The 14,132-nt window shown below is 45.6% G+C and overlaps 1 protein-coding gene across 3 annotated transcripts in view; it reads right to left on the bottom strand.

Annotated features, from left to right (window-relative positions):
- Positions 1 to 270: 270 nt before the first annotated feature.
- The window catches only part of TH (tyrosine hydroxylase), a 230,676-nt gene continuing 216,814 nt past the window's right edge, over positions 271 to 14,132 (bottom strand). For all 3 annotated transcript variants that reach the window (XM_056526869.1, XM_056526870.1, XM_056526868.1), the window contains exons 11-13: positions 11,015 to 11,110; positions 2,319 to 2,452; positions 271 to 684 (exon numbers count right to left, since the gene is read on the bottom strand). In XM_056526869.1, coding sequence (XP_056382844.1) covers positions 525 to 684; positions 2,319 to 2,452; positions 11,015 to 11,110 — 390 coding nt within the window. In that variant the 3' untranslated portion in view covers positions 271 to 524. The remainder of the gene's footprint in view (positions 685 to 2,318; positions 2,453 to 11,014; positions 11,111 to 14,132) is intronic.

Consider the following 14,132-nt stretch of genomic DNA (forward strand, 5'->3'; position numbering starts at 1 on the left):
TATACCAGACCACCCTGTCACATGTGTTCTGAAGAAAACCAGTAGGGAGACCCCATAATATCTGTAAATGCAATTATTGTATCTCACTTTTTCCATACATATATCCAGCGAGCTCTTGGTCCCATCATAAAATCCAGTTCCATATTTTCTGTAATCCTCTTGGTTTTATATTTCTATTTATTGCATCTTTCAAAACAGCTTAGAAACATACATGAAATATATATATATATATATATATATATATATATATATATATATATATATCAGAAACAGAGCACAATAGCTTTCCTAAACCATCTTAAAGCGTGAACTGCAAATGTAAGCCATTATATATTAAGCAATAACATTTATATTATGTGTATTAAAAATGTAGATTCATTCAGGTTTGTACATAATGGTGAACAGGACAATCCCATACAAAAAGGTGAGCTGACCACAGCAATGGTACTGAGATGGTGGATACTGGAGATCATGCAGTGCACCCAGGAAGCCTATGTAGGGTCACAGATTTTGGCGGTTGTATGTTAGGAGAGGATGCTGAGTGCAGTAGTCAGGGTCTGTAGTTCATCTCTGAGCTCTTCCAGTGAGCTCTGAATCCGGCCGGGTGAGTCCAGAACCTCGATGCTCACAGTGTAGGGGTCATAGCGCACAGCAAAGGGCCTCTTTATACGAGATGCATAATTCCTGTGAGAGGAGAAATTGAGGATGGGTACACATTACAGGATATATCATTTAAGCAAACAGGTCCATATAGTTACAGTGAATATTGATAAATAAAACACTATGCCTGAACACTATGCCTAAAAATTCTAAAACAGAAAAAGCTATTTTCACAATATTTTTAAATACTTACATTTAAAGCAATATCAAGGTAGAAAACAAAAAAAATTATAAAAATAAAGGCAGGGGGTAGTTCGTCATGATTGGGGCAGTGAACTGGGAGGATAATAAAATTTAACAAGATAACAAGATCATGACAGGTACTCTATAAGCCCCACTTACACAAGCTGAACAAGCAGGTGTCAACCATAAAGGACTTTTTACATGGGCACACTATTTGGTCAACTAGTGTTCCTAGACATGCTTGTTCCCAATAATTGGCCCATGTAAAAGGAGGTCTTTATCAGCTTCATGGATTTTTTTTTGTGTGCGGACAAAAAAATCCTCATTATCAGCCACACCCCTCCCACTGTGCATTAGGGATCGACCAATATAGTTTTTTAAGGGCCCATACCAATACTCTGTGGAGGTTAGGGCCGATAGCCGATAACTTATTCCAATATACCGGTATAAGTTTACGGCTATTTATCCCACCCCCCGGCGATACCGCTGCAGATCATTGATTTAAAGCGGGCGCCTTAAATCAATGAACTGCAGTGGCTTTTGCGGTGACAAAGACCCCCGCGCCACCCGCTTCTCTCCCCCTACCTGTCCTGGGGTCCTGAGTCCTATCACCGCCACCGCGGTGGTGGGGGGTGCGGCGCGGTGCGGTGGGGGTGGTGCGGGGGGCGGGACATTATTGGATTATCGGCAAGGTAATTGCCGATAACAATAACGTCCAAAATCGTGAATATCGGCCGATAAAATCAGCCAAACCGATAATCGGTCGATCCCTACTGTGCAAACACAGGATGTACAGCCAACAATGATGAGGTTTATGGGTCACACAATTAGTGAAGCCATGTAAAGACTCAAGCGCCAATCACAGAGCTCCAATCCTTTCATTTCTATGTTCATTTGGCCACAATGATGTTGACTATCATGTCTGTGAATCACCCACATTGTGGAGAGGGAACAAAAGTGGACCAAGGAGATCAAGGTAGAGCAATGGGAACATTTTCAGAAAGCAATACCTTCCAAATCTCTCCGCAAACAAGGCTCACCCTTGAAAATCCCCTGACTTAAAGGGGTACTCCGCAGCTCAGCGTTTGGAACAAACTATACCGGCGCCGGCTCCAGCCTTCGGAACAGTGTGTTCCAAACGCTGAACAGCGGAGTACCCTTTTAAGGTTGGATTTTAAAATGTTGCTTGGGATAAATGATTTTTTTTTACCACAAACAACATGATTCTTGTCTATGGGTCATGTATGGTATTGCAGTCAAGCTAAAAAAGCTTAGATGTAAAACCATTCATACATGGCTGAGCCATAATAGTGCGCATGTAGTGCAAAACAATCGTCCTGTTGTTATGAAATAAACCTGAAAGATTTCAATATATCTGGTGAGTGCAGCAGGTTCTGTTTCTTGGTAAATAAACTTTTAAAACTAGTGTCTGCACTGAAAGATACTGGAAGACACCGGGAGATTCTTTTTCTTACCTTAGTTTTTCCTTAGCATCAGTGAAACTTTCTGATACAAAATATACAGATTGGTAATTCAGGTCCTGATATGGCTGAATAGCTGCTTCATCTGGGTCAAAGGGTCGTTTCTCTGGTTCATCAGACAAAGAATGCTTTAAAAAACATAAAAAACATAAGGCATAAACATCTTTGTTAGAGTAACGCCGCTCAGAAACACAGCTATCTCTCCCAATGGAAGATTACATAAGCCCAACGAAGCACAAGCAAGTTTGAAATGGCGCTGTAGCTTTTTGTGTTGCACCCCCCATCCACTATGTGCGTCTCCCCCCTGGCACTTCTAGTCAACTTCCATACTACACTAGCCGATAATCCAGTTTGGGTGCTAGTAGTGGCTGTGCTGGATTTCTATTCTACTCTCTTATACTACCCTTTATACATAACACAATCACCCAACCCGGGATAGAGAAAAAGTAAGGCATTGTCTGAATAACCTGTAAATTTTATATTGTGTCTTCTCTATTATCTTTTTGATGTTTATGTTCTTATTAGATAGTTTAAAGAAACAAAAGAGACCGAGTAGTTAGCTCATGACAGATCTTTTTATAGATTTACTTTTGTAGCCAAGCAGGACAACTTGATTCCGATAATTACCTAATGCTTACTGTTCAGTTGAACACTCCCTATCCAAATAAAATGGCCCTATACAATATGTTAAAGGATAAGTGTTATTAAGCTGTTGTGTGTGCTTAGCACTATTTCTGGCTATTATGCAACTTGTATATAGCATTTCCAGCAGTTTTCCTTATCTGCAGATTTTATTTCTAATTGTCAGTTGTCCCTTGTATCAGCTTCATAGTAGGTGAAGATTAGATGCTATGATGTCTCACATACCTAGCGCTTGAGAAAGGGGAGATCCTGCTCCCCCTATGTCTCTATAGCACACTGTAAGAAGCATCAGCAGCATGGAGGAGATTATGGAGCACTGTACTGAGCATTATGACTGTGAATCCAGCGCTAAGGTGAGAGAGAACACATACTGGATGTAGGGTCTCTGTCATCATATTCCTCCTCTCCCTTTCGTTTCTGAAGACTTCTATTGGCAGAAGCTTTAAAGGGGTACTCCCGTGGAAAACTTTTTTTTTTTTTTTAAATCAACCGGTGCTAGATTTGTAAATCACTTCTAGTAAAAAATATTTATCCTTCCAGTACTTTTTAGGGGCTGTTTACTAAAGAGAAATAAAAAAAAAAAGAAATGCATTTCCTTTTGATGTCCTGACCACAGTGCTCTCTGCTGACCTCTGCTGTCCATTTTAGGAACTGTCCAGAGAAGAAGAAAATCCCCATAGCAAACATATGCTTCTCTGGACAGTTCCTAAAATGGACAGCAGAGGTCAGCAGAGAGCACTGTGGTCAGGACATCACAGGAAATGCATTTCTTTTTGGATTTCTCTTTAGTATACAGCCCCTGAAAGGATTAAGATTTTTTAATAGAAGTGATTTACAAATCTGTTTAACTTTCTGGCACCAGTTGATTTAAAAAAAAATAAAAAAAGTTTTCCACGGTAGTACCCCTTTAACCTGATATCTTAGTGAAACTGACAAATCCATCTTTATCCCTACCTTTCAAAAAATGATGTTACCAGTAATATTAAAGTGAACAATAAGTGCAGTTGGCAGGAGGGAAGTGGAAAGAATATCTGACAAGTGGAGAAAGAAACATACCGTATCTTTCGCCCTATAGGATGCACCGGCGTATAAGATGCACCCTATTTTTAGGTGCAAAATCTAAAAAATTAAAGATTTTTAACCCAATAGTGGTCTTCAACCTGCAGACCTCCAGATGTTGCAAAACTACAACTCCCAGCATGCCCGGACAGCCAACGGCTGTCCGGGCATGCTGGGAGTTGTAGTTTTGCAACATCCGGAGGTCTGCAGATTGAAGACCACTGCATAGGAGGTAATACTCACGTCTCCCTGCCGCTCCGGACCCATCACCGCTGCCCTGGATGTCGCTCCATCGCTGTCACAGTGTCCCCGTCGCTCTGCTGCTGGCCTGCTGCTGAACGTCTCTGCTGCCGGCCGAGTATCCTCGCTCTCTGTCGCCGTCATCACGTCGTTACGCACGATGACGCACGTAAGCGACGACGTGATGACGAGAAAGGAGAGCATCGGCCATACAGGGGATCCCTGAACGGAGAAGACACCGAGGAGGCAGGTAAGGTCCCTCCCGGTGTCCTGTAAGCACTAACCCGGCTATTCAGTCGGGCTGTTCGGACCGCCGCGGTGAAATCACGGCGGTCCCGAACAGCCCGACTGAACAGCCGGGTTAGTGTCCCTTTCCCTTCAGACGCGGCGGTCAGGTTTGATTGCCACGTCTGAAGGGTTAATACAGGGCATCCCCGCGATCGGTGATGTCCTGTATTAGCCGCGGGTCCCGGCCGTTGATGGCCGCAGGGACCGCCGCGATAGGGGTGTTTTCGCCATATAAGACGCAACGACTTTTTCCCCCCAGTTTTGGGGAAGAAAAAGTGCATCTTATACGGCGAAAAATACGGTATTTATTTATTTCTGGAGGGTAATACTGTCTAGATGGCCTGATCTGGCAAATATGGCATTAGTAGGTTTGGAGCCAGATGGTTCCATAGTTTAGTTGCAAAAGGATTGCGATGATTTCTATCAATGTTTGACGACAAAAGGCCTTCCACTTGACACGTAAGATGGCCAAATGCATTGGATATTAGACAGTAAAACATAAATGGTTACCAAAACAGTCAGATGGGAAAATCCCATTGTTACGCCGAGCGCTCCGGGTCCCCGCTCCTCCCCGGAGCGCTCGCTTCACTCCCTCCGCTGCAGCGCTCCGGTCACGTCCTCTGACCCGGGGCGCTGCGATCCTGCTGCCAGCCGGGATGCGATTCGCGATGCGGGTAGCGCCCGCTCGCGATGCGCACCCCGGCTCCCCTACCTGACTCGCTCCCCGTCTGTTCTGTCCCGGCGCGCGCGGCCCCGCTCCCTAGGGCGCGCGCGCGCCGGGTCTCTGCGATTTAAAGGGCCACTGCGCCGCTGATTGGCGCAGTGGTTCCAATTAGGGTTTTCACCTGTGCACTTCCCTATATTACCTCACTTCCCTTGCACTCCCTTGCCGGATCTTGTTGCCTTAGTGCCAGTGAAAGCGTTCCTTGTGTGTTCCTTGCCTGTGTTTCCAGACCTTCTGCCGTTGCCCCTGACTACGATCCTTGCTGCCTGCCCCGACCTTCTGCTACGTCCGACCTTGCTTCTGCCTACTCCCTTGTACCGCGCCTATCTTCAGCAGCCAGAGAGGTGAGCCGTTGCTAGTGGATACGACCTGGTCACTACCGCCGCAGCAAGACCATCCCGCTTTGCGGCGGGCTCTGGTGAAAACCAGTAGTGGCTTAGAACCGGTCCACTAGCACGGTCCACGCCAATCCCTCTCTGGCACAGAGGGTCCACTACCTGCCTGCCGGCATCGTGACAGTAGATCCGGCCATGGATCCCGCTGAAGTTCCTCTGCCAGTTGTCGCTGACCTCACCACGGTGGTCGCCCAGCAGTCACAACAGATAGCGCAACAAGGCCAACAGCTGTCTCAACTGACCGTTATGCTACAACAGTTGCTACCACAGCTTCAGCAGTCATCTCCTCCGCCAGCTCCTGCACCTCCTCCGCAGCGAGTGGCCGCTCCTGGGATACGCTTATCCTTGCCAGATAAATTTGATGGGGACTCTAAGTTTTGCCGTGGCTTTCTCTCCCAATGTTCCCTGCATCTGGAGATGATGTCGGACCTGTTTCCCACTGAAAGGTCTAAGGTGGCTTTCGTAGTCAGTCTTCTGTCCGGAAAAGCCCTGTCATGGGCCACACCGCTCTGGGACCGCAATGACCCCGTCACTGCCTCTGTACACTCCTTCTTCTCGGAAATCCGAAGTGTCTTTGAGGAACCTGCCCGAGCCTCTTCTGCTGAGACTGCCCTGTTGAACCTGGTCCAGGGTAATTCTTCCGTTGGCGAGTACGCCGTACAATTCCGTACACTTGCTTCAGAATTGTCCTGGAATAATGAGGCCCTCTGCGCGACCTTCAAAAAAGGCCTATCCAGCAACATTAAAGATGTTCTGGCCGCACGAGAAATTCCTGCTAATCTACATGAACTTATTCACCTAGCCACTCGCATTGACATGCGTTTTTCTGAAAGGCGTCAGGAACTCCGCCAAGATATGGACTCTGTTCGCACGAGGCGTTTCGTCTCCTCGGCTCCTCTCTCCTCTGGTCCCCTGCAATCTGTTCCTGTGCCCCCCGCCGTGGAGGCTATGCAGGTCGACCGGTCTCGCCTGACACCTCAAGAGAGGACACGACGCCGTATGGAGAACCTCTGCCTGTACTGTGCTAGTACCGAACACTTCCTGAGGGATTGTCCTATCCGTCCTCCCCGCCTGGAAAGACGTACGCTGACTCCGCACAAAGGTGAGACAGTCCTTGATGTCTACTCTGCTTCTCCACGTCTTACTGTGCCTGTGCGGTTGTCTGCCTCTGCCTTCTCCTTCTCTACAGTGGCTTTTTTGGACTCTGGATCTGCAGGAAATTTTATTTTGGCCTCCCTCGTCAACAGGTTCAACATCCCAGTGACCGGTCTCGCCAGACCCCTCTACATCAATTGTGTAAATAATGAAAGATTGGTCTGTACCATACGTTTCCGCACGGAGCCCCTTCTTATGAGCATCGGATCTCATCATGAGAGGATTGAACTTTTGGTCCTCCCCAATTGCACCTCGGAGATTCTCCTTGGACTTCCCTGGCTTCAACTTCATTCCCCAACCCTGGATTGGTCCACTGGGGAGATCAAGAGTTGGGGGTCCTCTTGTTCCAAGAACTGTCTAAAACCGGTTCCCAGTAACCCTTGCCGTAACTCTGTGGTTCCTCCAGTAACCGGTCTCCCTAAGGCCTATATGGACTTCGCGGATGTTTTCTGCAAAAAACAAGCTGAGACTCTACCTCCTCACAGGCCTTATGATTGCCCTATCGACCTCCTCCCGGGTACTACTCCACCCCGGGGCAGAATTTATCCTCTCTCTGCCCCAGAGACTCTTGCCATGTCCGAATACGTCCAGGAGAATCTAAAAAAGGGCTTTATCCGTAAATCCTCCTCTCCTGCCGGAGCCGGATTTTTCTTTGTGTCCAAAAAAGATGGCTCCCTACGTCCTTGCATTGACTACCGCGGTCTTAATAAAATCACGGTTAAGAACCGCTACCCCTTACCCCTCATCTCTGAACTCTTTGATCGCCTCCAAGGTGCCCACATCTTCACTAAATTGGACTTAAGAGGCGCCTATAACCTCATCCGCATCAGAGAGGGGGACGAGTGGAAAACGGCATTTAACACCAGAGATGGACACTTTGAGTATCTGGTCATGCCCTTTGGACTGTGTAATGCCCCTGCCGTCTTCCAAGACTTTGTCAATGAAATTTTTCGTGATCTGTTATACTCCTGTGTTGTGGTATATCTGGACGATATCCTAATTTTTTCTGCCAATCTTGAAGAACACCGCCAGCATGTCCGTATGGTTCTTCAGAGACTTCGTGACAACCAACTCTATGCCAAAATTGAGAAATGTCTGTTTGAATGCCAATCTCTTCCTTTTCTAGGATATTTGGTCTCTGGCCAGGGACTACAGATGGATCCAGACAAACTCTCTGCCGTCTTAAATTGGCCACGCCCCTCCGGACTCCGTGCTATCCAACGCTTTTTGGGGTTCGCCAATTATTACAGGCAATTTATTCCACATTTTTCTACCATTGTGGCTCCTATCGTGGCTTTAACCAAGAAAAATGCTGATCCCAAGTCCTGGCCTCCTCAAGCAGAAGACTCCTTTAAACGACTCAAGTCTGCCTTTTCTTCGGCTCCCGTGCTCTCCAGACCTGACCCTTCCAAACCCTTCCTATTGGAGGTTGATGCCTCCTCAGTGGGAGCTGGAGCTGTTCTTCTACAAAAAAATCCTTCCGGGCATGCTGTCACTTGTGGTTTTTTTTCTAGGACCTTCTCTCCAGCGGAGAGGAACTACTCCATCGGGGATCGAGAGCTTCTAGCCATTAAATTAGCACTTGAGGAATGGAGGCATCTGCTGGAGGGATCAAGATTTCCTGTTATTATCTACACCGACCACAAGAACCTCTCCTACCTCCAGTCGGCCCAACGGCTGAATCCTCGCCAGGCCCGGTGGTCTCTGTTCTTTGCCCGATTTAATTTTGAGATTCACTTTCGTCCTGCCGATAAGAACATTAGGGCCGATGCTCTCTCTCGTTCCTCGGATGCCTCAGAAGTTGATCTCCCTCCGCAACACATCATTCCACCTGACTGCCTGATCTCCACTTCTCCTGCCTCCATCAGGCAGACTCCTCCAGGAAAGACCTTTGTTTCTCCACGCCAACGCCTCGGAATCCTCAAATGGGGTCACTCCTCCCATCTCGCAGGTCATGCGGGCATCAAGAAATCTGTGCAACTCATCTCCCGCTTCTATTGGTGGCCGACTCTGGAGACGGATGTTGGGGACTTTGTGCGAGCCTGCACTATCTGTGCCCGGGATAAGACTCCTCGCCAGAAGCCCGCTGGTTTTCTTCATCCTCTGCCTGTCCCCGAACAGCCTTGGTCTCTGATTGGTATGGATTTTATTACTGATTTACCCCCTTCCCGTGGCAACACCGTTATTTGGGTGGTCGTTGATCGATTCTCCAAAATGGCACATTTCATCCCTCTTCCTGGTCTTCCTTCTGCGCCTCAGTTGGCTAAACAATTTTTTGTACACATTTTTCGTCTTCACGGGTTGCCTACGCAGATTGTCTCGGATAGAGGGGTCCAATTCGTGTCTAAATTCTGGAGGGCTCTCTGTAAACAACTCAAGATTAAATTAAATTTTTCCTCTGCATATCATCCCCAGTCCAATGGACAAGTAGAAAGAATTAACCAGATCCTGGGTGATTATTTGCGACATTTTGTTTCCTCCCGCCAGGATGACTGGGCAGATCTCCTTCCATGGGCCGAATTTTCGTATAACTTCAGGGTCTCTGAATCTTCCTCCAAATCCCCATTTTTCGTGGTGTACGGCCGTCACCCTCTTCCCCCCCTCCCTACCCCCTTGCCCTCTGGTCTGCCCGCTGTGGATGAAATTTCTCGTGACCTTTCCATTATATGGAGAGAGACCCAAAATTCTCTTTTACAGGCTTCTTCACGCATGAAGAGGTTCGCGGATAAGAAAAGAAGAGCTCCCCCCGTTTTTTCCCCTGGAGACAAGGTATGGCTCTCCGCTAAATATGTCCGCTTCCGTGTCCCTAGCTACAAGTTGGGACCACGCTATCTTGGTCCTTTCAAAATTTTGTGTCAAATTAATCCTGTCTCTTATAAACTTCTTCTTCCTCCTTCTCTTCGTATCCCTAATGCCTTTCACGTCTCTCTTCTCAAACCACTCATCCTCAACCGTTTTTCTCCCAAATCTGTTCCTCCCACTCCTGTTTCCGGCTCCTCGGACGTCTTCTCGGTCAAGGAAATTTTGGCTGCCAAAAAGGTCAGAGGGAAAAATTTTTTTTTAGTTGACTGGGAGGGTTGTGGTCCTGAAGAGAGATCCTGGGAACCTGAGGACAACATCCTTGACAAAAGTCTGCTCCTCAGGTTCTCAGGCTCCAAGAAGAGGGGGAGACCCAAGGGGGGGGGTACTGTTACGCCGAGCGCTCCGGGTCCCCGCTCCTCCCCGGAGCGCTCGCTTCACTCCCTCCGCTGCAGCGCTCCGGTCACGTCCTCTGACCCGGGGCGCTGCGATCCTGCTGCCAGCCGGGATGCGATTCGCGATGCGGGTAGCGCCCGCTCGCGATGCGCACCCCGGCTCCCCTACCTGACTCGCTCCCCGTCTGTTCTGTCCCGGCGCGCGCGGCCCCGCTCCCTAGGGCGCGCGCGCGCCGGGTCTCTGCGATTTAAAGGGCCACTGCGCCGCTGATTGGCGCAGTGGTTCCAATTAGGGTTTTCACCTGTGCACTTCCCTATATTACCTCACTTCCCTTGCACTCCCTTGCCGGATCTTGTTGCCTTAGTGCCAGTGAAAGCGTTCCTTGTGTGTTCCTTGCCTGTGTTTCCAGACCTTCTGCCGTTGCCCCTGACTACGATCCTTGCTGCCTGCCCCGACCTTCTGCTACGTCCGACCTTGCTTCTGCCTACTCCCTTGTACCGCGCCTATCTTCAGCAGCCAGAGAGGTGAGCCGTTGCTAGTGGATACGACCTGGTCACTACCGCCGCAGCAAGACCATCCCGCTTTGCGGCGGGCTCTGGTGAAAACCAGTAGTGGCTTAGAACCGGTCCACTAGCACGGTCCACGCCAATCCCTCTCTGGCACAGAGGGTCCACTACCTGCCTGCCGGCATCGTGACACCCATTATGTTTGATCTGCTGCATCCCACTTGGTAACCCTCAACCCTACCAATATATATATATATATATATATATATATATATATATATATATATATATACTACAGTATATTTAAAATTCCATCAAAACTGTGGATATATTTACACACAAAAAAAACATGCATATGCAATGAATATTTGTAGGCCATGACTATGCTGACAACAGCTGTCTTACTCCTAGTTGCTGGCCTTATGTTAAGAGATTTTGAACATTTGATTTCCATGAATGCCTGTTATATTGCAGAATGTTACTTACCAGCAATTCGCCATATGATGATAGTAAACCTGCGCCATAGGCTTTTATTTCTCCATCCTGCTTGCAAAGTCCAAATTCCACAGTAAACCAATAGAGCTGGAGCAAATAAAAAGAAAAGTCTTTATACAGTGTATGAAGTTGTGTGAGAGATGAAATATCTATTTCTAAAAAAAAAAAACTAAAAAAAACATAAAAGACCTTTAAATAGGTATGGACAGGGCAAGGAGAACACAGTCGAATAAATGACTATGACTACTCCTTAACTTCTCTGGGTCCCTGCTGACTGGATTTTTTATGTCAATCTAGGTATCTAGGTCACATCATGCAGACTTATATGTAATATATAGAAAAGCTCATCCAAGTAAATCATCCATAGTCACGATACTGCACACTTCTCTACATATCCTTTTGGTTAAGGTTAATAATAATGAATAAATGAATTAAAGTTTCTTACATTGTTATCTAAAGTAACATTAGAATTTTGAAACGTTGTTTAAAAGAACTAAATGGAATCGATAGAAAAATATAAAGAAAGTAGAGAACAGAGAATGTTTTGATAGTTTGTGACTAGCTCTTGCATTAAAAAGAAAATTCACTGTTGCATTTCAATTTATAACATTTTTTACTGATTAGGCCAAATGTTTTGTTCTTAAAGGCTATAGAAACCAAATAATAAAATATAAAGGGAGCAATAAAAAAAAAAAAAAAAAAGCATATAAACAAAGCTAGGAGGAGGAAAAAAATAATATGTAAAAAAACAGAACCGGCTCTCCCATAGAGCTATATGAATCGTTACGTGCTCCTGTGCTAGATTACCGGGACTCCAAACAGGAGATCAAGGTGGGCCCCAACGCTTGGACCCCCCGCGATCTAAAACTTATCCACGCTTCTTCGGATAGGGGATACGTTTTTGTTCATGATACTTGTCCTTTAACCCCTTAAGGACTCAGGGTTTTTCCGTTTTTGCACTTTCGTTTTTTCCTCCTTACCTTTTAAAAATCATAACCCTTTCAATTTTCCACCTAAAAATCCATATTATGGCTTATTTTTTGCGTCGCCAATTCTACTTTGCAGTGACATTAGTCATTTTACCCAAAAATGCACGGCGAAATGAAAAAAAAAATCATTGTGCGACAAAATCGAAAAAAAAAACGCCATTTTGTAACTTTTGGGGGCTTCCGTTTCTACGCAGTGCATATTTTGGTAACAATTACACCTTATCATTATTCTGTAGGTCCATATGGTTAAAATGATACCCTACTTATATAGGTTTGATTTTGTGGCACTTCTGGAAAAAATCATAACTACATGCAGGAAAATGTATACGTTTAAAAATGTCATCTTCTGACCCCTATAACTTTTTTATTTTTCCACGTACAGGGCGGAATGAGGACTCATTTTTTGCGCTGTGATCTGAAGTTTTTATCGGTATGATTTTTGTTTTGATCGGACTTTTTGATCACTTTTTATTCATTTTTTTTATGGTATAAAAAGTGACCAAAATAAGCTTTTTTGGACTTTGGAATTTTTTGGCGCGTACGCCATTGACCGTACGGTTTAATTATTGATATATTTTTATAGTTCGGACATTTACGCACACGGCGATACCACATATGTTTATTTATTTATTTTTTTTACACTGTTTTATTTTTTTATGGGAAAAGGGGGGTGATTCAAACTTTTATTAGGGAAGGGGTTAAATTACCTTTATTAACACTTTTTTTTTACATTTTTTTTGCAGTGTTATAGGTCCCATAGGGACCTATAACACTGCACACACTGATCTCCTATGCTGATCACTGGCGTGTATTAACACGCCTGTGATCAGCATTATCGGCGCTTGACTGCTCCTGCTTGGATCTCAGGCACGGAGCAGTCATTCGTCGATCGGACACCGAGGAGGCAGGTAAGGGCCCTCCCGATGTCTGATCAGCTGTTCGGGACGCCGCGATTTCACCGCGGCGGTCCCGAACAGCCCGACTGAGCAGCCGGGTCACTTTCAGTTTCACTTTAGAAGCGGCGGTCAGCTTTGACCGCCGCTTCTAAAGGGTTAATACCGCACATCGCCGCGATCGGCGATGTGTATTATTAGCCGCGGGTCCCGGCCATTGATGAGCGCCGGGACCGACGCGATATGATGCAGGATCGCGGCACGATCCCGCTTCATATCGCGGGAGCCGGCTCAGGACATAAATATACGTCCTGCGTCGTTAAGGGGTTAAGCAATTTAATAGACATATCTCTTTATATATATATATATAAGGACTCTATAGTGACAGGGTCTGTTCCCCTAGGACTGGTGCATAGCAAATGTGATGCCAATATTCAAAAAGCGAATTATAGGCCTGTTAGCTTAACTTTTGTTGCATTTAAATTGTTTGATGGTTTTCTAAGAGATGCTATAATGTATGTCAATTAAGTGTATGATTCCATATTAGGAATCCCAACATATTTACTAATGTTCCCACATAAAATATGGTGGAATTGAGCTCTGGAAAAACCGAATAGATTAAAACAGTAAATAAATAAAAAAAGGCAAAATGTAGTGCATGTGGTGCAAATGCTACCTCTGCACCCCCTATAGTAACACCATGATCCAACAATGAGTTTGCTTTTATCTTCCTAGTATCCCCATAATAAATACTACATGAACTGAAGGAAATGAATGTGTTTAGATCATTTTGTCCTTTTCAACATTCCCAAAATAGAGTCTAAGAGAGATTTATCATTGCATTTATGGCAAAAACACATCTTAAACCAAGACCAGCTCCAAGCTTTCTTGGAAAATGAACTTCAGTTTAATTTCCCTCACTTTGTCATACGTGTGGCAAATTAATTAAAACCATATGTTAATTAATTAACACCATACCTTTTGATAAATTTGTCACACATAAGGCAAAACCGAGAGCAAAAAAAAAAACTCTGAAAAAATCTTACCTAAGACTTAGGCTCCTGTCACACTACCGTTTTCATCTGGTAAGGGACGTCAGTTAGGAAGATAGCGGGAGAAAAATTTGTGTATGACACGTCTTTTTTCTTCCGCTATCATAACGGGACTTGTAACGGACATACGAACATTAGAGGAATCCCATTCAAGTGAATGGGATCCTCTTTGCCC

Source organism: Hyla sarda, chromosome 6 (genome assembly GCF_029499605.1).
Source record: "Hyla sarda isolate aHylSar1 chromosome 6, aHylSar1.hap1, whole genome shotgun sequence".
Lineage (NCBI taxonomy): Eukaryota > Metazoa > Chordata > Amphibia > Anura > Hylidae > Hyla > Hyla sarda.